Below are 22,689 nucleotides of genomic sequence, written 5' to 3' on the forward strand. Positions count from 1 at the left end.
TACAAGCATAAGTCGCTACACGTGTATGCGTACAAATGGCTACCCAGACTGCTGACGCTGCTAAATTGCTTTGGCACAGCGAGGATTTATTTCCAGGGTATTCAATGCAGCCATGGTTTCAATATGTACGACACATGTAAGCGAGAAAAATCTATATAAATATATACATAAATAGCACTTTTTATGGTTGAAAACTTATCAAACCTAAAACCAACGTATGCACGTCAGGATATACAGAAATAACTTAATAATTTGGGATGTATATTTAATAGAAATTTTCTCTTTGACCAGATATTGTTTCAAAGTAAAAATATGTATATATTATGGTAAAGTGCACCAGTTTGGTCAAATGGAAATGGAAATTCGGCATATACAGTATTAAATACCATAATAACGATTAAAGTAAGGCAGCAACAGAATGCGAGTACAAGAAATATATTTTACTCATTCCGTTGTGTCTGGTGCATACCGTTACATACGATTGTAGATCAAGAGGTCAGACATAAAAAATTGTTGGTTTTTAATGGAAATGTAAATGGACAGAAATAAAGTGTGTCAGAAAAGTTAAATGCGCAAGCAGACAAACGCTTATAAACATACATACAAACAAAAATAAATTTATATATAAAATGTGTCCGCAAACAAACATTCCATCTTTATGCTTTTGTATAAAAAATGCTGTGAAATCATATGTAAAAGCAATTTGCTGGCACAGCTACAACTCCGTTAGCATATAAATGGCCAAAAAACCCGCTTTAATGGATTCCGTCTCTATTTAATAGCCACCTAGGCAAAAGGCGACCGGAATCGAGAACAAAAATTCCTACCGACCGACAATACCGCATTGGATTTGAACCTTTTTGCAGGCCGCCGAAAAACGAATGCTTTTTCTTTAATGAATAACGGCCATGGCTGCGGCTGTGGTGTCGGGGGCAGTAATGTCTCCGGCGCAACTACTATTTATGTATATGTAAGTACATATATACCCATTTATACACACATGTAGGCGCTGATGAACGAAATCGGAGCCATAGCAACTGTTGGGCAAGTTCTGCACTGTTGTTGGGCAGCCTTGTGGCTAATATGCCATTAGGCATTTTCGGTAACTGGCAGGCGGGCTTAAAGTAATATTTAAAAATAAATGAATAACGATAACGTGCGGCCTTGAAGCTTTTCTCTGATTGCATACAATAGATCAACGAGATGTGTGGTTGGAATCGGAAATGGTTTGTTATAGGCAATTCGTAATAATAATTCTTAGAAATTTTCAAATAACCTTATTAAAAGCTGTTTGTTTTTGTGAAAGTCTTTTAATTTCATTTTCAGGATGTTTACGAAAAAAAACTTATTAGTAAAATTCTGATAAAGTTATAAACTCTTCTCTGAAAACTTTTTAGACTACGGCGTCTTGTACTAGCCTATAAAAATGTTAGGTGATGAAAAGATGTATAACTCTTGTATATAGATTTTTTCACAAAACCCCAATACTTAGTCAGTAGACTTTATGTTTACGGAAGTCTTTACTTTCTGGTAATATAAAATTATATACATTACTATGGTAAATTTGCTCAGAAAATGAATAAATATCGCCTTTTTTGTTTTCAAAAATTATCTACCCTGGTCTAAGTCGGATAAAACTTTCCATATATGTTTGTGATGCTGCTAAAGTAGAAAATAAAATTATATAATGATTTTTATTACTAATTAGTTAATCAGCGCGGAAAGTTATGGTCAACAAAAATTTCAAGGAAATTAAAATATTTGAGCTTGCGTTCATAAGAGGAAAAAATTTTAAGAAATCCATGTCCAACGTGTATGAAATGTTTTAATCTGCTGCTAGCAATCGAGTGCGAGAATTATCGTAGACGAGTTTAAAAAATGTGGTCTAACGATGTCAAATCAGGGACCGTTTCGCGGACAGATTTCTTGATAAACGGTCACACTTACATTTTGAAGAGTATGCAAGAGAGAACGTGAATGCTTTCGAGATCAAAACAATAAATTTGTAGCAGAAGGCGAGTTTTTGAAATAAATTTCAATCACTTTTAACGTTTATTCGGCATTAGTGTATAGAATTTAAACTACAAACTCTCTCAAAAACTAAATACTTCTTAAAAATATTCGAGGATGTAGCTCGAAAAAATATATACCGTTACATTCCAATAATGTCTCGTTTGTCTATATATATCTTTAAAAAGTTGAAAATAAAAACTTTACTGCTGATATGTTCTCATTCGCTTGTAAAAATGGTTTGAATAAGTTCAGTACCTGATAGGTAGGCAGATAAAATTGGTCAATTTTGATAAAGTTCGAAAAGCTGATTTGTTGTTATTTGATTTTTGGCAGCTTTTCATACCAAATAGCACTTGCTTAATATCAGTTTATTATGGAGATATAAAGACATGGTTATTAAGTGGTAACACTTTATATGTATGTATATGTATATCAATATTTTGCATATATTTGCACAAATATTATATATATATACATATAGATAAAATGGTTTCGGTGCAGAATTTATGAGATTGTTATTTTATTACGTATGTTTTAATTTTGAAACATAATCTTTTCCTGATTGAAATGCAGCGATGAAGACTTGACATTGGTTTTATATTAGGGATAGTCTTGCTGGTTAAAAGTAAAAATTTATTTCATCATTTAAGCACTATAATTATTGGGTAGTCGTCTTTTCGTATTTCTAATCAAACTTCAACTTATTTTTTTTTTATATTTATACTAATAAATAAATAAACAAATTGTACCATTTTGGTCGACCACTTTTTACCATTTTTCCGCTAGCGACAATATTCCATCAGTGTAAATCGAAATTTCAAAATTTCCAGAACGGAAGCGAGTGAACCATTGTTGAGCTACACGAACTGATACAGCATCGTCTACGTAAACTTCACATATTTCATTTGTGGCTTGTGTGACATTCTTCCCGTTTTATACAAAAATTTCAACATATAGCGAATTTTTTCATTTTTTACTCATTTTTGAACAGCTGTCACTTTTTTCAACTTCGACGAATTTAATGTTTTTTTTGGTTAAATGAAGCTTAAAATCTCACCTTCTTAACACGATATGGTATGGTATAATGGAGATATACGATTGCAACGACATTTATTGACAAAATACGTAAAGACTTTTTTTGCACTATAGTTAATTTGCTGTAGTCAGCAATAAGAATTTAAAAAAAAAATTTGAAAAAATATTGCGAGATTTTCTAAATTTTATGCAACCCAGCAGCAATTAACTTCAATAGTTGCAATAAGTTTCAAATATTCGCACGTCATCTGTTTCATTTCCTTTTAAAGTATTTGATAGTTTAATTTAATTATTAATCCTAAGCAGGATATAGACTCGCTTGCACTCAAATAGGTATGTATTGAGTAAATGGATTACCTTCTTCGCGGTCGCGTTCGATTTTCGGATGTATCTTCCCTTTATGGTCCGTGGAGTTCAGAAAATTTAAATCAGTTTGCGGCTGTGAATATGGTATGGATATATTTTGTCCGTATTGCATTGTGTTATTGGCGGCCGAGACTGCAAGTAGAAATAAATAAAAGGAAAAAATCGCATTAGTTAAAGATAACGATAAATAAATTTGCAAACACAAATGAGAAATCGAACAATATTAAAACAGTAAAATAGAAAAATTCAAAGGGCGCAGTGTAGAAGTAAAAGAATTTTTACATAGCTACAGCACTACATATACAGCAAAGTAATATTTGTATTTTCTCACACATTTTATATGTATATTTTATTGATGAATTTTGCCGTGCGCTTATATCGAATTGATTACTTTATTTCCAGCAAATTAATCAAATTTTAATTAAACTAGTAAATTTAGCTATATCTTTATACTATATTTGATCACAAAGTAAGTTTTATCATGCGAAGCGTTCACAGTTGAGTCTATGCGTGTGATTTTAAGCACCAGCACCACCGTTCGGCGAATGACTGACTCGCTGTGTTCGCGGCTGGTTGGTTCGTTGTTTGGCTGGCTGCCAGGCTGATTGTCTGAGGCTCGCCAAATATTACACACAACTGATGTGGCTGCACAACGCGATTACGCCCCTATGCCTAAAGTTTCTACAAAGCCTCAAACTTCCTACTTCACTGTTTATCTGCTGCCGCTTGACGAAGATCTGAACGTCATGGGAGACGAAGCAGACACAGTCGTTGAAACAGAGGTCGAGACATATATAAATATAACATGGGATAGAAACGTGGATCCCTGATGCTACGGGTTGCCAACAGTCTGAGACGCTTAAATGGGGCGCGCTATGACGAAGGCCTTTGCAGTGAAAGTTCAGCTGTTGCGGTACGGGCCCCCAAACTCTAAAACTGAATACATTTTTCTTTGTATGTATGTATATATACTTACACATAGGTACAAATACATATAGTGGCAGCCACGTGTGCTGTTACCATTTTACGTACATATTTCTTATGTTAAGCGATACGTGAGTGCGTGCGCCTCGTTTTTCGGCTGCCTAAATTCAGTCGATAACAACAACGATGACGAGAGCGAAATCGAGTACGACGCGTCGTATGGCAGTCACGAAACATTTAACTGAAATTCCATACGTTTCAGCCACGCTCCCTCATTGCCGTCGACCATTCGTAAAGCGCAAGGAGCCACCTACAACTTTGTTGTTGCACTTCAAGGCAAGTTATCAGCTGCCGCCCTACACCGGAACCAAGGTTTGGCAGGAACCGATCGGGCATGTTGACGGCGCATACACATAACGCATAGTACAAGTCGAACATATGTGTTGTACAGCCGATTTCGCCTGCTTTATATCTGCATATACATAATTTTCTGTATCGGCTGTTTGGCGGCATGTTTTTTAACGTACACATATACATACATGTGTATTATCTATACGAATGCTTGTATGTATACACAATATTTATGTGAGTCGCTGTGACTGCCAAGGCCATTCGGGCAGTTGACGCGTGTCTGCTTACAGATAAGAGTCAGTTTGTTTGTGTGTGAGTGAAAGCGTGGCACCTATCAACAGCGCTGACCCGAACTGGCAGCTCGACGGCAGTTGGGTAGCAAATGTCGCTAGTTCATAGACACATTATATATATATTATATGTAGATGTTTGTTCAGTGTCTGCCAGAACGTCCCAGTGCTTTTTTAGCGCTTTTAGGTGAAAGCGGCTGAACTGAAATGTGTGTATAAGTCCATCAATGTACATATTATACATATGTGTGTGTGCGTTAATACTTTTGCGTTAATGTTGCAGAACTACCGTCAGTATATAGTATATTGGAGGAAAAAGGAAATGAAAAAGCCGGCTGTTTGGCGCAGACGTCGGCGAGGAGCCGATATCTAGGCACTGCTGTGTGTACCGTTTCAACGAATGTTACGTATACGCACTGTGGTACAACCGATGATATTCACAGTGCCACTCGCGGTCGTCTTTCGGTCGGTTGTGCGTCTGTATGGTGATGCCATTCATTTAGCAGCTATGCGTAGGCTTTGCTTTTCATTATATTTTTGGGCAATTGTGATATTTTTCCGGTATTGCTCAAGCTGCTGTTGCCAATTGCAGATATTGCTTGGCGTTTGAATTTTCAGAAATATATAGGGAAGTATGCTTATGTACAGAAAACGTGTCGCCGCACACATGCTGATGTACACAAACTTTTATACTCCTAGGCTGCACACACATAACGTACATGGACTTATACATATAATTTATGTATCTTGAGATGTCGCGTCGGCTCATATGTTTCACGGAAGTTTTTAATATTTCATTAGCAGCTGTAATTTTGGTGCAGGGTTGCTGTTTATCCTTAAATAGAACAGAATATCCTTTTATTACATTAATTCAATAAACCTGTGGGTAGTGTCGCAACCTTATAGAGTACATTCTTAATTACATAGATAAAACATATAAAATAAACATGAACATTTAATTCAGCGTTTTCAATTAAATATTACGTTGATTTATTGGAGTATGTGGTTATGTGAATATTGTTTATGCATAGCTTAAGTTCTTGCCGATTATATAACTTATAACAGTGACAGCGAGGGTGTCGAAAATTGATTGCTTTTAAGAAAAAAAAAACATTATATCAATTTTATTAAGATAACTCACATATTGGCCATTATATGGAGTATAAAGTCACCCGGAAGTTCGAAATATTTATATTAGGGTTGTAGGGGCTACGGGAAGTATTGACTCCTTTTAACCCACAGAAAGGATTCTCTTTGAACTTTAATTATAAATCTGACACATTGACTCGCATTGAATATTTTCAGTAACAAGTTAACTATAGGTACTGGGGTCCAAATTTAGTTGGAATCGGTCGAGCGAGCTTAAATAGTTTTTAACAGCACCGTTATATGGGGAGTGATCATCATCCGATTTTATTCATTTTCACACTGTCGGTAAGAGTTCATATAATATTTGCTCTAAGTGAGTTTGGTTGTTGTAGCTTAAGTGGTTTAAGAGATATATACATTAAGCTTATTAGCCATGCCCACTTTTCCAAATTTTTTGTCCCACAGGTGCCTCTTGCTATTGCGATTTCCTGCGTCTAATTAGAGTTCTATATAATTAGTGCTTTTTGTGGGCGTGGCAGTGATCTGTTTACATCCATCTACAAATTCGTAATTATTTTTCCCAAAGGACGCGTCGAACAAAGTTTGATCAAGCTATCTTAATTTTTGCTCAAGTTACAGCTTGCGCGAACTGACCGATGGACGAACGGACAAAGCGACAGTTACCCGGATTTCACCTCGTCTTTTCATCGTGATCATTTATATATAAATAACTCTATATCTGTCTATCTATATTGCCAAGGGGTTGGAGGAAAATGCTGTTGATTCAGTCCTTGACTGGTTAAAAGTCCGAGGAAGCTTCGGTTAACTAGACCAATATTGTCATGAGAACCAAGTGTTATGCCAATATATTAAAGTTAAGTAGAGATTTATTTTGTGTTAATGAAATTATGAGATTTTTCAGAACTTTTAATTCCAGTACCTATCAGATACTGAAACTTAAAATGTTGTTTATTATTATGCTAATAGCAAATTTCTACTCTGAGGTATCCGGGATAAGTCAACTGAAGAACACTTTAGGGTTTTAAAACAATGTAAAATTTGGTAGAATAAAAAAGCAAAAGTTTTTCTTCTATTTCAATCCCATTCCGTTACAGCGCTGAGGCATTCGGATCAGCCATCTTCAGTACGTACAACTTTAAACGAGGGTTTTTTGAAACAGAATTTTTTAAAGCGGGCGACTATGGGCTACCGCATCTGTCCATTTGAATTTTTAGAGGGGCTCTAAACTGGTTTAAACCCCTTTATATAAACTTTTTTGAACAGACTTCATCTTATGATGTTTAAGTCATTATACCAAAGAGGTGATTTTTTTTTAAATAGACATATATTTGTGCTTAATGCATGGAAATATTCCATATATTCCATAAATGATACTTACAAAGTAATTCCAGTAAGAAACCATGATAAATCAAAGATAAAAAAACTAAAAAATGTGTGCCACAAATGCAAGTACAAATCACAAAAAGGACACGCGCACAAAAATAATGAAAACATTAAATGAATTGTGTGTCAAAATGTGTAAGTGTTGGACAGAGAATATAAATCAATTTAGGATAAAAACCAATAGTCTATCAACAGATAGACACAAAATACAGAAACAAACACATAAATTCTCAAGAATATCTACATATAAATTTTGGCCAACTTTATTACAAATATGTAAAGAGGCGAAATTAAATGTCTGCGCGAAAACAAAAGTTTTCACTTGTTTACATATTGCCGAATATGAACCAATAAAAGTAGTGTCAAACAAACAAACATTGAAGAGATACTGTCCCGTCTCTGCCAGACAACAACAGGATTGTGAATTTTCAAATACGGGTACGGGTACTAGTACGAATACGAATACGAATACAGATACGGGTATACGATTCTGCGTACGAACTTTGAAACGCTACTCCAGTTATGGATCGGAGTCATCGGCTCTGGCATAGTGGAGCAGCAAAAGCAAAAGCAACAAAACCAACTACCATTTGGATGACATGTAAACTAGTAGCTTTTCACTTTTCACTTCACTTTCACCAAACATACTCGTACGAGTAAGAAATCGCCACTCGCCCTTTATTTTCTCGATAACTGTGCATCATGGTGAGCGCAAAAAAGCGCGCAAACGCTCACTCTCCAACAAGTGCAAGCGCTGGTCACATTATTAGAATGAGTGAGAAAGTGAGTGATGAGTAGAAAAAGAGAAAGAGCGCGCATAGAAAGTGAGTGAAGGTACGTGCGTTTAGCCTATATATCAAATTACGAATATATAGTGGAGGAAATAACTCGGTGAAATGTGCTGAATAAAAGTTTTGCATTCAGCAGAAATGAGTATATGCGGAAAGTAAGAGTATTTTCGTGTGTGAGTATTGCGTTAAGAGAGTTTGAGTATTATGCACATGCATAAGGATGAGTCCGTGTGAGGAACTAGTTGTATAAGCCAGCCCCACGATTTTATGGTGAATAAATTAAACTCTTTTCAGTAAATTTCCAGTTTGAGTGAAAGTAGAAATTAGTAAGGGTAGCAGCACAAAGATAGTGGCAATGCAGATAAGAGAGGGATTATTAATACTTAGAGTAAGAGTCATGTAGGGAAAATGTAGAAAAGAGTGTATGAGTAAGGTGGAAAAAGAGTGAGAGTGTAAATAGCGAGTGTGATTAGTGAAGGTGCACAAAATAACGAGTGGTTGTGGTAAAGAGAGTAAGAGTTATATAGTAGTTCAGAGTTTGAGTGATTTCATGGGAATGGTGCTTAGCTGTAGGGGTAGCTGATGTGCGCGGACAGTTTGATACTACAAACACATACATGTGTACATAATATATACATATTCATACATACATACATCGTGAATGTTTGATTGTCGTATGCAAAGAAGTACTCGTACAATTACACACTACGCTGAAACGAATACGAGGAGGGAGCACGTGTGCGTATATGTGAGCATTTAGATAAATGTATGTATTTACAACCCTCTTTATAGTTGGGGTTGATATGTAAAGCCGGTCGGTTGGCACGCGCCGTATAAAATCGAAAGACGTGAAAAGTTAAAGCTGAACACAATCAAATGGTGAAGCGCCCTAAAGTATGTTAAAAATAAAATTAATTTAGCATGATAAAGTTTAATCAATATAATTGCACCATTCGTTTCTGTTGCGATTGCCAATGATCTCAATTGAAATTTACTACAAAAAATATTTAATTTCACACACATAATATAATGTTGCAAACATAAAATTATTATATAAAGTTTATATTTACCAAATAGTTAATTTTTATTTTTTATGTGAAACGCTAAAATACATCAACTTATTGAATGCAAATACTTCAAAACTGATTTTATGCTGAAAAAATCAAGTTAAGGAGCATTCAATTTTATGGCCTTCGTCTCGAATTCATGCATTTATTTGCTTCTACTCAGACATTTCAGCCTAGACTATCAACTTTAATAGCTTTTGCAAAAACAAAAAGTTGTTTGGGGAGAAAGCATATGTGTGTATACATATGTATGTATGTATGCATGATGACTCAAACCTACCAAAGCATATACTATTTAAAAATATATGTATACATACATATGTACATCTACTCATATGCATAGAAAATATACAAGCCTACAAACAGAAGTACCATCATCATGATCTAAGTGATAATCATTTTCCCAGCCCTTCACTTATACCTCGTTGGCGTAGTGAGAGCTCCAACGGAAATGGGGCTCCACCGCTGCAGCCAATGGCTGCATTGTGGGTTGGCTGTGTAAGCATACGCATACACAAACACATATGTATGTATACAGCACAGACTAGCAGCAACGCTGCTAAAACGTCAAAAACGGTGGTGTGTTTTCGCTTTTTCTCTTTTGTTTTCCTACCACCCTATATAGTTGCTTTTGAAGGAACTTTTTTTCGCTCAACTGCTGTTTTTTGTTTTTGTTGTTTATGTGTGCATTGCAACGGTTTGCCAGCGTTTTGGGAGAGGTCGATCGCATGCAAGCGTTGTGCTGTTACTCACCACCCCACCACCGCACCACCCCCTAAGGCTAGCGCCAGCGGTCGTGCACTTCGCTTGCCTCCTTCTTGCTTTTGCACAGCTGACTCTCCAACTTCTTTAAGCTGCATAAAAGTAGAAGCGAGCACTAAACAAAACTGAAGTCGTCTTAATTTCTCATACTGGCGTACGAATTTGTTGTTTTTGTTATATTTGTTATACAAAACTGTATTATCAGTATAGTTGTAATGATGATTGTGTGTGTACATAAGCGCCACAAAAACAACCACACAATCACCGCCGCCTGCAATTAATGTATGTACATATTTCTACCATAACCCTCGTCTCGAAAACTGTCTCCAACCCCAATGTCGTAGTCATTGCCGACAACGCCATCATCATCGTCATCGTCGGCAGTAACGAAAAATCAATAAAAACTCCATTAGTTTAGTACTTCAAAATGAATTTGTCGGCGCTGTGTTACCATTTATAATCTTTTACTCAATTCTTTACTGTTTTCCATGTTCTTGTAGAGATTTTATCATACGGCCGAGTGTCACCTTTAGTGTGGCAGTGAAAGCTGAGTTTAAAAACAAAATATGGTTGGAAGTAGAAGTTCTTGTGTGTGAGCATGAAATATTTTTAACACAAAAATTTTAATTTTTTATGTATTAAAAGTTGGTCGAGTTTAAAACATATATTGATTATAAATGCCATTTTTGCTGTCAGCTTAAGTTGCTTACAATAGGTACCCTTACTATATACTTTCACAGCCAAAACAAGAATTAACGTTAACTTTGGTTGTACCGAAGTCAGAATACCCTTCACAAATAAAAAGTTTTCATCCAAGAACTGGATTTTGTTTGTTAATTTTTCGTGAAGATATCTTGTCTAAAAATAAAAGTTTTCGATAGAAGGAATATATTGGCAGTTCCAACAAATGAGCAGCTTCTTGGCAAGAAAAAAGACTTGCGGAAATTTTCAGATAGAAATCTTAAAAACTGAAAGACTAGCACATATAGACGACGGACAGACGGATATGATTAAACGGATTCAACTCATCACACTGAATATTTACACAGGGTTTGGCACACGCCGGCGTCTCCTCGCCCAGAAAAAGGAAGATTGAGTAATCCAAAGTGAAAACGATGCTCATTATCTTTTTGGACATCAAAGACATAGTCCAACATGAATTTGTTCTTCCTGGACAAACCGTCAATGCCAAGTTTTACGTGGAAGTCCTCAAGAGACTCAAACGAAGGATCAATCGAGTCCGAAAAGACATTGCAGCCGATTGGAAGTTGCACCACGACAACGCCCCGGCCTACACCGCCTTTCTTGTGAACAGCTACCTAAGGCCGGCATCCCAACGCTTCCACAGCCGCCTACAACCCAGATGTGGCCCCCAGATTTTTTTTTGTTTCCTTGCCTGAAAAGGACGTTGAAAGGCAAGCGACAGAGGGGATTCAAGTAGCATGCATCTCGGCTCTCAAGGTTATTCCGGAGAATGGCTTCCGTGACGCCTTCGTTGGTTGAAGTCGCGCTGGCAGCGCTGCAGACGCAGAAGGAGCCTATTTTGAAAATTTTATTTTATTTAAAGAATTGTATCTATTGGTTCAATAAACTGTTTTAAATCGACTCAGTCCTACATATTACTTTCCGGACAATCCTGTACATATACATATATGTATACTTTATAAGGTCACCGAACTTTTGTTCTGGGTGTTACAAACTGCGTGAAAAACTTATTGTACGCTGTTCAGGGTATGAAACTGCACCGTAGCATTAATGCCTTCTTTAAATATGCCACGGTATTTCTACAATATTTCTTATACAAGACATTTGTATTTTGTCGGATGAAAGAAAGTTTGGACGGCTTCTGCAGTGTTTGCATGCACTATATTACACGCTGTCTCATATTACATATAAGAATATATTTGTATACAACATGTGTATTCAAGCAAGTGTTGCATGCAATTAATTGCATTCCATTTGCTAAGAAACAAATGAAAATGTAATTGACGGCCCTTGGGAATTAAAGCCAATAGGAAAACTAACACACCTCTACCTGAGTAAGAACAAAATATTTATTGCTCAATATGTGCAATTAATTGCATGACAATATGCCGCATGCAGCGCGAGATCAATGCACTTTGAGCTGGGCCGTGGTGCTGAGAGCGGAGGAATCGTAAAGCGCGAAGCAATTCATCGAAAGAAGGAAGGCAAACGGAAGAAAGAATTCGTGTATATGTACGAAAATATGGTACATTGGTTCGTGTGCATAAATATAGCCTACACACACTTACGTATGTACAAACAGCTTGCGTTGCTATGACAATGAATTGAATTATGAAATAGCAGCATCCTTTAGGAAGTCACTTTCGTTTGGGGTGGTGTAGCCGAGCGCGGTGTGGGCGCACGCGAATAAGAAAGTGACTTCGTTGCAAGCGCGAAAAGCGGTTGTTGGCACGGTGTGACCGGGGCGGTGCACTAGAACTTGGTGTCGTTGCAGGTGATTGACTGATTGATGATGGCGAAGCGTATGGTGGACAGTTTTGAATGTTTGTGGCAGTTTTCAGGCATGATCAATGCTTTGATGAATTATGAAAGCTCAAACGGTGTTTGAATGGAGTTGGAAAAATATTGTTTTTTTTTTTTTAATATTGTTTTGTTGACTTAAATGGTTGGACTCTTTTCAGTAGCTGTCAAAAGGCGAAAGCTCAAAGACGTAGCAGAATTAAAGCAACTTCAACAGCTAACAAACACTGACTTTATTCATGTACATTTCTACAAATACAAGATATAAGTAAATATATATATACGTACGCGAATACATAAAGCTGTAAGGAAAATCAATGCCGCGGCATGGGCAAACAGATGGCAATAACCTGCATGCAGGGGTGGCAAATTGTAGTCAGGCAAAAACGAGGGCTTTTAAAGCAGTGACAGCCGCAATAAGGGGGCACACGCAATACTCACACACAACACCGTGTGAAACTCTGAGCTTGAACAAGCGAGGCAAACCGCGCCAATTTGTATGCAATGCAATTTCAAAAGCATCGCCGCCAAAGCGCTTTGCCGTCAACCAACCCTGTACACAACCACAGTTCACCAGAGCATGGGGGATGGTAGTAAATGCGGCGCTGATGAGTGCAGTGCAATGGCCGTGCCGCCTGTGTAGCTGGAGCTGGTGCTGGCTTTACAGCTGCCGCCAAATTGTGCTGCCACACTGCTGCCTGCAAAGCGATGTTTATGGTGCGAGTTGTAGTACTGGCGCTGCAATGGAACCCTACAACGCTGTGCACCTAACCGTTTGACTTCTGTGCCTTTGCCGTGTTATAACTCCACTTTGCAACGTTTGAGCTGCAGTTGCGCTTACGTTGCAAGTTAGTAGGTTTTTTATATATTTTTTTAAATACTTTAACTACGCCAACATACATATATACATGCTGACATATATACATACATGTGTGTATGTATTATATAATATATGTAAATATATCAGTATATTGTTGTGCGTTTTTTGTTTCTGTAAGTATGTATGTGTGCACGTCTGTTTTTTCCACTCCGTGCAGCAAAGTGGCTTGGGGTGGCTAGGTAATGAGTCAAAAACACGTAAAGCGTGTATAAGCGCACAACAAAAGCATAATTTATAAGCGTGCGGCCAAAAGTACTTTGTAGCGCTTGGTGGGGTGAATGTTGCTCTTTATGGGTGTTAGTGGAAATAAAAAGAAAATAATCAATATCAAAATAGCCAGCTCACATTAGTTTTGCTCGCATAAGCGCCACTGCGCAACCATTATTTTGCATGTATGTTGTGTACTTTTTAATAATTTTAATGTACATATCCTCGCCTAAAATGCAAAACAACGTATCATCAAAAAAATCGAAATTGAGTTTTTTATTGCTAACGATGCACAACATCATGTTATATATACATATGTAACATAAAATTTTCAGCCTCAACTGTCAGATATAGCCAATATATAACCCATATATACCCAATATTTAACCAATATATAACCATTTTTATAACCAAAATTCAATTGTTGTTTCAATATGAGTGGTTTCTATTATAACGGCTTTTGCTTCGCCTATAAACTTATGAAAAGGGATGTTACGTTATTTTATAGATGTATGTACATACATCTACATATGTACATATATAGTATATACGCATGCAGTTGCTTACTAGTTACACTACTCACCATTTGGTATATTTTGATTGAAATGATTGCCGTTGGTCTGATAGCGTTGCACATGATTATCGGCGACTCCCGCCGTTGCATTGCCATTGATACCGGTGGGCGTGGCAAAGGCGCCGGGTGGACCTTGTGTGTCGTGTCCAAATTTGGCCGCAAACTGATGTATGCCGGAGAAGGGACCACCGAACGCGGAGAAATTCATCATGACACGTTTACGGCGAGTTTGTGTCAGCGACGAAAAAAGTTAATAGCGTTCACTACGTCACTTATACAGAACTATAACTATTTGAAAATTAATTAAAAAAAATGGAAAATGATTCGCGCTGGCAAACTTGTTTGGGTGGGTTGCGTAAATTATTGCTTATCCGTTTAGGCTTTCACTTTTCACTTTTTGCATTTCTTCCGTACTGTAATTACACAATTTTGCACATTTTGTTATAATTTGAGTTTTATAATATATTATTATTATTAAATTTAGTTTTATTTGTTTTTATTATCAATAAGAAGCATTCGTTTTATAGCTTAGAAAATGTCCTTTTATTGCTCACTTTACACTGTGTTCGAAAAGAAAGAAAAAAATCAGGCAATTTACACACAACCTTCACTACACATCAGCATTCTGCTGCCAATTCACACACCAAACCAAGTATAACTGCCTGACAGCGGTGCGGATGTCAGCGACAAGTTGGCTATTTGGCTAGGCTTTGCTGCTACTGTCGCGCCTCTACTGTTCCTACCGCTGCTTATGCTAGTGGCATATTGAAGTGCTTCAACTTTCGTTTTTCGCGAGCGCACAGTTTGGCGGCGATGATTTAATCACGGCAACACTAACACTACTGCTTAAGCGGCTAAAATGGGCTGCGACTGAAGACACCATACAGACATAAACTCACATGCACATCTTTAGTATGTATGTAAATCTATCATATATGTATGTATAAGCACATATGTAACGAAAGACATACATATTTACATATATAATTATGTGCACATATAATATTTAATATATGTATGTATATGAGTATGTGTATAAATTTGTATATTTTTTGTAAATGTATGATTGTATGTGTGTGTGTGTGTGTGTCCTGCTGACAACTCAGAATAGTTAATGCGCGTCCACTGTGCGTCCGTCTGTGGCCGCAACGCACGCCCGTCTACTAAGAGCACGGTGTGAGTCAGCTTAACCTGCTGTGGTGTCTCTGCTACCGTTTAAGGGTGAGATGTTTGGTGTACTGCTGCAGCACTTCTATTCTCCACCCCCCACTATGCAATTATGCAAGTACACACTTACTTGTCTATGTAATCTTACGTGCGGCTGGGGGTTGGTGGGTGGCGCTGTTCTTGTAGTCGCGAAGAAAACAAAAAGAAACACAGCAACAATAACAACAACAACAAAACCAGTTTTGTGTGTCTCTGCAGTTAAGGTTGTGCGGAAAGAAATTATATTTTTAACTTTCAATTTCTGTGAACGCCGCGCGGTGCTGTTGTGAAATTGGCAACTGAGAAGTTGACACTAAATTGCCAGTGGCTCTGGTTTTGACTATGAGACTCTTTCTCTCTATACACAATGTACCCGTCGCTACCCAAAGAAATCGGCTCCAAACTAATACAACGAGCGCCATTTATTGCTGTATTACACGACGCAAAAGAAGTAAAAGCTGAAGGACTAACGCAGACTAGCGACCAAATATGGATGTAGCACAAATCGAGTCAACTAAGTAAAAGCTATCGTCAGCAGTAAACTGCTAGCAGGCGGAATACAATAGCAAGCATCGTGAAGTCAACAAAAACAATATGTACAATAGCAATAAAAAGTGGCGAGTAGTGATGCCACCTTGAGGGTGGGAATATCGATAGCCATGCACTTGTATGTGTGTATATGTCGTTAATGTCGAATGTGTGCATGTGAGCTCGGTATGCCTGCAGGAAAAAGAGTACACCACTTTTTTTTTTAATATGACCAGAAAATCCAAGATAATGCTTTAATACTCAGCTTGAACTGATATTAATGACTTTAAATGAAATTCCCTCTAATGAAAATACTTTTGAAGTTCAAGCGACAATTGTCAGCAGTCATTGAGTTTGATGGGTGCCCAATTGGTAGTAGCAAAACCCACAAGGTCTGAACGGGGACTTAAATCTGGTACCACGGGAAGCAGTTAGCTCTTGGAATTCGCTTCAATCTGCTCATGTCCTTTGGCCCTTTGAGGAGATTCGTGGTGGGACCTTAAGGCAGGTAGAATTTAAAAATTCAATTTAGTGTGGAGTTGCACTGCGGCCTAGCATTGAAACAACGCAGAACAGTAAAATCCTGAAAGGTATCCAACCACTTGTCCGCCAGTTGTCTTTCAAGAAATCGGGAAAACCAACCACCGAAGACAATGCGAGCTCTCAACCATGGACTGGAACAATTGAATTTTTGAGCATTCATAGATGTGATGAGTCATCCTCCATTAAGTCTTGACTCGGCACCAAATGACTTCTTTTTAATTCACGTTTGAAAAATTAAACTTAGAGGTCATCATTACTCGCCATCTGAAGATGCGTTGATGCGGTTGATGCGTTCAAAAGGCATGTTTTGGAGATACCTTAATCAGAGTGGCAAAAACGCTTCGACAATTTATTTAAACGTATGCAAAAATGTAAATATCTTAATGGAGAATATTTTGAAAAGCACTATAGCGAATTTCGATTATTAAAATTTGTTTTTGTTCTCAAACATGCAAATAAATCGAAAAAATGGAGGGTCCCAGAAATCTAAAAGTTGATTTTACACTGAGAAAAGAGTGTCACAGCCATTCTATAAATACATTTAAAAAATCAGTATACTCGCTTATTGTGGTATGATTGTTCCTATGGGGTCTTTTAACTACCACCCAGTAGACGACAATGGTTTGTTGTTTTCCTGTTTCTAATGATTTTTCTGCGATATCGGCGCAGGGGTAGAAACTTCGTGTGATGCGGGATAGACAGTGTGAATGGTAGAGTATAGAGTGTGCTTGATTTGCTATGCTTTCACTAATTTATTATGCCCTTGGTTCGGCGTTTCTAAAGTGAAAGTAATTAAATGAATAAGTCTTATACCAGCATGAGACCAAATACATAGATACATACGTATGTATATGCGAGCGATAAAGCCAAGCTTAGTTCGGCGCTAAAGATACAAAAGACATACCGATTTTATTTTATATTTATATTATTTATAATAGCTTGATATATTCTTGTAAAATTTTCTAAATTTTTTAGAGAATACTTGAAGATAACCCTTAAAAAGTGCTTACAAATTGAAGTTATGTAAAGTCATTAGTTACCTTACAGATCTTTAGCTTGACCCACTAAACTTTAGCTAAGTTTCAAATTATCTAAAAATGGCATTTACCCGAGTTGCTCACCATTTTTTGGGCAATTAACTTATAACTTTTTTAAACTTCTTCGACCATAAGTTCATTGGAAATAAGTCCTTATATTATATTTTTAAGTATTTGCTTTGAAATTTTTTTAAAATCTGTTTGTTTAGTAATGAGCATAGTTTTATTTTCCTTGCACTACATATCTCTCAAATTTATCCAATTTTCAAACCCACTTCAGAATTGTTTAACACAAACATATACATATGTATTTAGATTCCCAAAACGAACGGAACGGTGCAATTCATATGAAATAAGTATATACAATATAAGTATTAGAAAAATGAAAGAAATTCTTATATACTGTAAGGTTATTGAAAGTCTTTGACAGATGTCATGCCAACCAAACATAAAAAAATTAAAGCTTTTTGTTCGTTTTACTGTCAGATTTGTCTCGAGGCGACTGCAGTAATTTATTTGAAACCATATAAGAACAGTAGAGAAATTGTCGTAAATGGTATACATTTTTGGTCTACAACTTCAGGTGGCGTCGCTATTCTGCTGCTTGCTTTTACGTCCCTTACTAAATGTCGTTGTTTCTATGCACTGTTGTTGCTTTTATTGATGTCTTTTGCTGTTGTTATTTTTCTGTTTTCCATTTCGGGGGTGGAAATCGCATGTGAGGCGCAATCTACGTGATAACGTCGGTATGTATGTATATGCAAGACTAACGGGAAATGTTTCACTTTTCACTTGCTACGCTGTGTGTTGCTGCTGCTGCTGCTAAGCGGCAGCGACATGCGAGCATTTTGTGGAATGGGAAAGGGTGCGCTTACTCATGCTTCGCGAAATGGTAATTACACTGGGGTGAGAGTCTCATATTAGCAATAACTTTTGTGTGTGTGTGTATGTTAAGGGGGTTGGGGTGGCTTGCACCTATTATATGTACCTCTATTAATACGAGTATAGTGCGGAGACTCTTCTAAGTCATATGATTTAGTAAATATGCACGTGTAAGTGTGCTATATGTCTCCATATATTTATAGGGCTGCTATATTTGGCTGCAGGTACGTGTAATGAATGCTCTTAGTGCTTGCGCCGAGTAACCCAGTGAGCTTTACTCGCACACTTACTCACTCACTCACTTGAATTGGTGGTGAGTTAAAGAGTGAGTATGATTGAGTGTTACTCGGCGATAGAATGAGTACATTGAGAGACTGTGTCAAATAACCGTTATGTGGGGAGAGCAATGGGCAAAGTTTCTTTTGCTAAAATTCCTCTGCTTGCTATTAGTGTGGTGAAAGTTTGAGCGATTTAGTGTGATGGAGAAACGAGCAAACCAAATTTGTTACGTTCACTCTTACTCTCAATGCCAAAGTGTTGCTAGGAAGTGGATAGAGATGTTAGTATCGTTGTCGAGCCATCAACGAATTAACATTACGCAAGACCATAGCGCAAAACGAAATATGCCCTGCGAGAAATGAGTTTTATGATTTGAATGTTTCGTTATTAATTCCAAAAGTAATTACGAATATACATATTTTGTGTTTTCTTTTAAATAATAAGATTATTTATCAAAATCTCAGAGCCAGTGAAGATACAGTGACAGATCCTCTCATGCCGTCCACTGCTCTCAATGCCAAATGTTTAGTGGATAGAGATGTTAGTATCGTTGTATTTCTTCACTACAGATTTTTTAAGAAATGAGTTTGGTATTTGAATGTTTCGTTATTATCAAATTATCAAAATTTTACCAGAGCACTTGTAAAGTAATGTTTTCTTAAAATAAAAAAATAATTAGTAAATTTATAGTTCAGGGGACTCGCATCATATATCCCTTCTGGACCCGGTCTTATCTAATGTGAAGGAGGAGGTCAGAAGGAATGAGAACTACGACGTTGTTGTAGCAATAGCAACGAAGAGATTTATTGAATTTATGAAAAGCTTTTCAATACTTCATGCTTCGTAATTTACGATCTCTAGGAGCTTACAAAATTATTAAAGCAACGAAGAGATTTATTGAATTTATGAAAAGCTTTTCAATACTTCATGCTTCGTAATTTACGACCTCTAGGAGCTTACATTTCGACAAACTCGTCTTCGGTTATAAAATTATTAAGGGGTTACATGGATTTACGCGTTTCAAAATATCTAAATTTTTGTATTGTCTTATTTAATTTTACAACACCTTTAGAATATTGTTCTAAATTTTCAAGTTGATCCGAGTAATAGTTTTGGAGATACCGTCTTGAGAACTGAGTGCGCCGTCTTTAAAGGCGTTTTTCTCGAAACTGTGTTTTTGAAGTCGGTTGGCAAGATTTCCCGTGAACTACTCAACCGATCTTCATGAAGTTTTACACAAAACAATTTTTAAAAACTTGGACGAAGGATTTTTTTCGATTACAACTTTTTGGAAAAAAAATTTAGCGAAATCGGTTGGCAAGATTTCTGGAGAACTACTCAACCGATCTTCATGAAGTTTTACACAAAACAATTTTTAAAAACTTGGACGAAGGATTTTTTTCGATTACAACTTTTTGGAAAAAAAATTTCGCGAAATTTTCACTGAAATTTTTGTATAATTTTTTAGTTAAAACACCTATTTTTCACTTCAGATGATCCTGTAAGGAGTTATTCGGCCAAGCCGGGCGCACCTTTTTACCGACGGGCCACCGGAAAAGCGTCGCAATGGTCGAGTTTAAAATATTTTTTCCCAAAAATTTCAGAATTTCTTTGTTAACAGTGTATGTTTGTAACAATAAAAAATTCTAATAAAATATTTAATTTTTTATATGAGAAAAAAATTGTTGAAAAAGGGCTGTTTTTTACCCTAGGAAACCCATGAGTTAAACTATCGTTGCTTTTAAATGTTTCAGGTTGAAGATATTGGTATACAAATGATCGACTGAGGATATTTGATGAGTATGTTAAACATAGTAGCTTTGTCGGACAAATATCTGTAGGTATCATTTGAAACAAATTTGTTGCTGGTACCTACAAATTCTGTCTACAGACGATGTAAAAAAAAAATACATTTTCCACTGCCGGATTTTAGACAGAAGCCTTGTGTGGTGCCTTGGATGTGCAGTATTCTGCCTTATTTACGAATTTTATGGGTAAATTGTCATGCCGACTTCCGAAGTGTTTTATTTCTTTAAGGCGTATTGACAATGAATGTTTGTACTGATAAATTTCACTGAGCGCAACTATGTAAATTACTCGCAAAAACACTTATCCGTATTTGAAACTAATAATTTTAATTTCCATGTACTTTGAAGTCATGCAAGATTTAAAACAATTAATTTGTTTAATAAATAGTAGACCAATCTTTAAAAATGAAAGTTTTTAGGAAAGTAAAACCATTTCAATTAGCATTTGTACTCGGCAATGAACTCGCTAGAGAACGGCAACAAAATATGCAGCAGGATGTAGAGAGAGAGAAAGAGAGCGAGTGTGTGAGTGCGTGAGTATATAATTGCCATTGAAAATGACTGGAGTTCTCGTTTTAGAGGTAGTAAATTCTAACGGTATATAATAGTATTGGTAGTTATTGTTTTTGGCTTTTCCATTTTACACATTTTTCACTTTGAAAGTTAAACTTCGTACTATTTGGTGTTTTTGTAATTGTTTGTGGTACGTTGTTCCCAGTCACTACGTAGTATGTGTAATAGTAAATGTGCGCGTGATCCCATCGTATGTGTGTGGAGGCGCCATCGTATCCTTGTGTTTATGGATTTCTTGCCTGGAGGGTAGCTTTTCACTTTTCAGCACAAACACAGTCATGAGGACAAGTGCACACACATATGTATGTACACAAATGAAATGTGACTTTACATACATATAGCTATGTACACACTAGTCACTTATGTACACATATCTTTGTATTTATGTATTCTGAGTTCTTGTTTAAAGCACATTTATTGTTTCTTTTCCATTTTATTTGTTGTTTTACACTTCTCTGTCATATTAAACTTACTAATAACTATTTATTTGTAAACTATTTTAATTTAAAAGCATTTTGTCATGTCTGCAGACACGCTGACTTAACAAAAATACATTATAATTCACAACAATAGCAATAACCACATATCCGGTAGCAGTTACATCCGCTAATTGTACCGTTACGTCTTGAAATTGTTGTCGTCGAGCGTTGAATGGCAGCTGACGCCACGTTCACGGTGCTTTGTAGTGGCAATGGCAGCTTCTTGGAAACGCGTCTCTCGCTCTCACCACGTTCGACTTGCGCCTTTATGCGACTTCATTTTGGGTGGTGGTTGCTTACATGTTATGTTTGGCGAGCAGGTTGTTGTTTTCCGACAAACGTTGTCTTTGTCAAATGGTTGTTAGGGTAGGCGATTGCGCGCATGTGCAGAGAGAAAATGGTTCTGATATTGAAATTAAGCTTTTAGCTAGCAAAGCTTTCCACCAAAACAATTTTATAGCAAAGTTAAAATTTTTACTATTTCCATATTCCACAAAAGAGCTTTTGCATGCTCCTTATCAGTTCTTCGTCGCCGTATCTGAATAGCTCGTCCGACAATTCATCGGCCACCATGGCTTTGTTTTTCTTCAGATGGGTAATTGCTATTCGAACTTCTTCATGGTCAGGCAACAATAACGCTGCTCCATTGCTATTCAGCAGGCTGAAGAAGTATTCCCACCATAATTTTAGTATGCTCTGGGCATCAGTCACTAGATCTCCTCTGGGGGTTCTATAAGTGTATGCTCCGGTCTTGAAACCTTCTATTAGTCGAGGCATCTTTTCGTAGAATTTTCGAGTATTACCCTTACCAGCTTGTTTACTGCCAAAAAAAATTGCTACAACAAATGTGATACGCTTAAATAACTTTTTCAGACATGATAGCTAAGCTATATAGAGCGATGTTACAGTCGTTAAAGTTTAGAGAAAGATCGGCAACCGCAGGTACTCATTTCCTAGTCTGTGGATGTTTGAGGTTTTTAGGTTTTTGGTGAATTTTTGCACCTTTTTATTCAAGAAAAAATATGTAATTGGACTTTTCAACCGAATAATTTTGTGTAAAAATCTTTTAATAAAATGTTACTGTTTTTGTTGTAGT

The 22,689-nt window shown here is 36.8% G+C and overlaps 1 protein-coding gene across 4 annotated transcripts in view; it reads right to left on the reverse strand.

The window, feature by feature from the left end:
* LOC105231524 (zinc finger and SCAN domain-containing protein 2) overlaps positions 1–21,855 on the reverse strand; it is a 33,442-nt gene extending 11,587 nt beyond the window's left edge. The window contains exons 1-3 of one of the 4 annotated variants that reach the window (XM_029552559.2): positions 21,588–21,855; positions 14,268–14,671; positions 3,406–3,546 (exon numbers count right to left, since the gene is read on the reverse strand). In XM_029552559.2, the coding sequence (XP_029408419.1) occupies positions 3,406–3,546; positions 14,268–14,469 (343 nt within the window). In that variant the 5' untranslated portion in view covers positions 14,470–14,671; positions 21,588–21,855. Of the gene's footprint in view, positions 1–3,405; positions 3,547–3,745; positions 4,343–14,267; positions 17,851–21,587 lie in introns of those variants that run through there. The other 3 variants (XM_049447546.1, XM_019992270.3, XM_029552560.2) reach the window with 3 other exon arrangements.
* Between the last annotated feature and the right edge of the window lie 834 nt (positions 21,856–22,689).

This window comes from Bactrocera dorsalis, chromosome 2 (assembly GCF_023373825.1).
Source record: "Bactrocera dorsalis isolate Fly_Bdor chromosome 2, ASM2337382v1, whole genome shotgun sequence".
NCBI lineage: Eukaryota > Metazoa > Arthropoda > Insecta > Diptera > Tephritidae > Bactrocera > Bactrocera dorsalis.